The sequence below is a fragment of the Salvelinus sp. IW2-2015 genome, linkage group LG20 (genome assembly GCF_002910315.2).
Source record: "Salvelinus sp. IW2-2015 linkage group LG20, ASM291031v2, whole genome shotgun sequence".
Taxonomy (NCBI): Eukaryota; Metazoa; Chordata; class Actinopteri; order Salmoniformes; family Salmonidae; genus Salvelinus; species Salvelinus sp. IW2-2015.
Genome location: NC_036860.1, coordinates 78,475,189 through 78,476,663, shown reverse-complemented (window position 1 = coordinate 78,476,663; position 1,475 = coordinate 78,475,189). Strand labels below are relative to the sequence as shown.

The window sequence follows — 1,475 nt, the reverse complement described above, 5'->3', positions numbered from 1 at the left end:
AATGACCAGCATTGGGAATGTGTGGCTTATGGGGCAATTGTGTCCAATTCACAATTGATTGTTACAGTGCCTTCAGAAAGTATTACACCCCTTTACTTTTCCCACATTTTGTTGTGTTAAAAAGTGGGATTAAAATGGATTTAATTGTCTTTTTTTGGCAACGATCTACACTAAATACTCTGTAATGTCAAACTGGAAGAAAAAATTTAACATTTGTAAAATATTTGTGMAAAAAAAACAGTAATATATCTTGATTAGAAAAGTACTCAACCCCATTACATGTTAGTGTCACCGTTGGCAGTGATTACAGGTCAGAGTCTTTCTGGGTAAGTCTGTAAGAGCTTTGGATTGTACAATATTTGCACATTATTCTTTTTTAAATTCTTCAAGCTCTGTCAAAACTGTAACCAGGCCACTCAGGAACATTCAACGTCATCTTGGTAAGCAACTCCAGTGTTTATTTGGCCTTGTGTTTTAGGTTATTGTCCTGCTGAAAGGTGAATTTGTCTCCCAGTGTCTGTTGGAAAGAAGACTGAACCAGGTTTTCCTCTAGGATTTTGCCTGTGCTTAGCTCTATTCCGTTTCTTTTTATCCTAAAAAAAAAAACCTTAGTCATTGCCGATCACAAGCATACCCATAACATGATGCAGCCACCGCCATGCTTGAAAATATGAAGAGTGATTCTCAGTGATSTGTTCTGTTGGATTTGCCCCAAACATAAAACTTTGTATTCAGGACATAAAGGTAATTTCTTTGCCCCATTTTTTTGTAGTTTTACTTTAGTGCCTTACTGCAAACATGATGCATATTTTGGAATATTTGTATTCTGTCAGGCTTTCTTCTTTTCACTCTGTTGATTAGGTTAGTATTGTGGTGTAACTACAATGTTGTTGATCCATCCTCAGTTTTCTCCTATCACAGCTCATAAACTCTTGTCACGTTCTGACCTTAGTTCTTTTGTATTTTCTTTGTTTTAGTATGGTCAGGGCGTGAGTTAGGTGGGTTATCTATGTTTTGTGTTTCTATGTTGTTGTTTTTCGTTTGGCCTGATATGGTTCTCAATCATATTTAGGTAGCCTGTTTTCTGTTGTGTTTTGTGGGTGGGTGTCTTCTGTGTCAGTGTTTGTTCACGTTACGGGACTGTTTCGGTTTTCCTTATCTATGCACTTTGTTATTTTTGTATTGTTGTTGTGTTCAGTATTATTAAATAATATGGACACTTACCACGCTGCACATTGGTCTGACATTTCTTACTCCTCGTCAGATGAGGAGGACGAATTCCGTTACAGAACCACCCACCAACAAAGGACCAAGCAGCGTGGTATCGGGCAGCAGCGAGATCTGGACGATACAACTTGGGACGAAATAGAAAGGTGGTCGGTCGACCCAGGGAGAGTGCCGGAGCCCGCCTGGGATTCCCTGAAGCAGTGCGAGGAGGGTTACAGGAGAATGGAGTTGGCGACACGCACACGGCA

At 39.7% G+C, this 1,475-nt stretch overlaps 1 protein-coding gene, 1 long non-coding RNA gene and 1 pseudogene across 2 annotated transcripts in view; 1 reads left to right on the top strand and 2 right to left on the bottom strand.

Annotated features, from left to right (window-relative positions):
* Window positions 1-1,475, top strand: part of LOC139029520 (uncharacterized) — a 163,118-nt gene that overhangs the window by 58,134 nt on the left and 103,509 nt on the right. The window lies entirely within an intron of this gene.
* The window catches only part of LOC111980133 (potassium voltage-gated channel subfamily A member 1-like), a 167,818-nt pseudogene that overhangs the window by 142,659 nt on the left and 23,684 nt on the right, over window positions 1-1,475 (bottom strand).
* The window catches only part of kcna7 (potassium voltage-gated channel, shaker-related subfamily, member 7), a 21,656-nt gene continuing 21,441 nt past the window's right edge, over window positions 1,261-1,475 (bottom strand). The window contains 1 exon segment of the mRNA XM_070433710.1: window positions 1,261-1,419. Coding sequence (XP_070289811.1) covers window positions 1,261-1,419 — 159 coding nt within the window.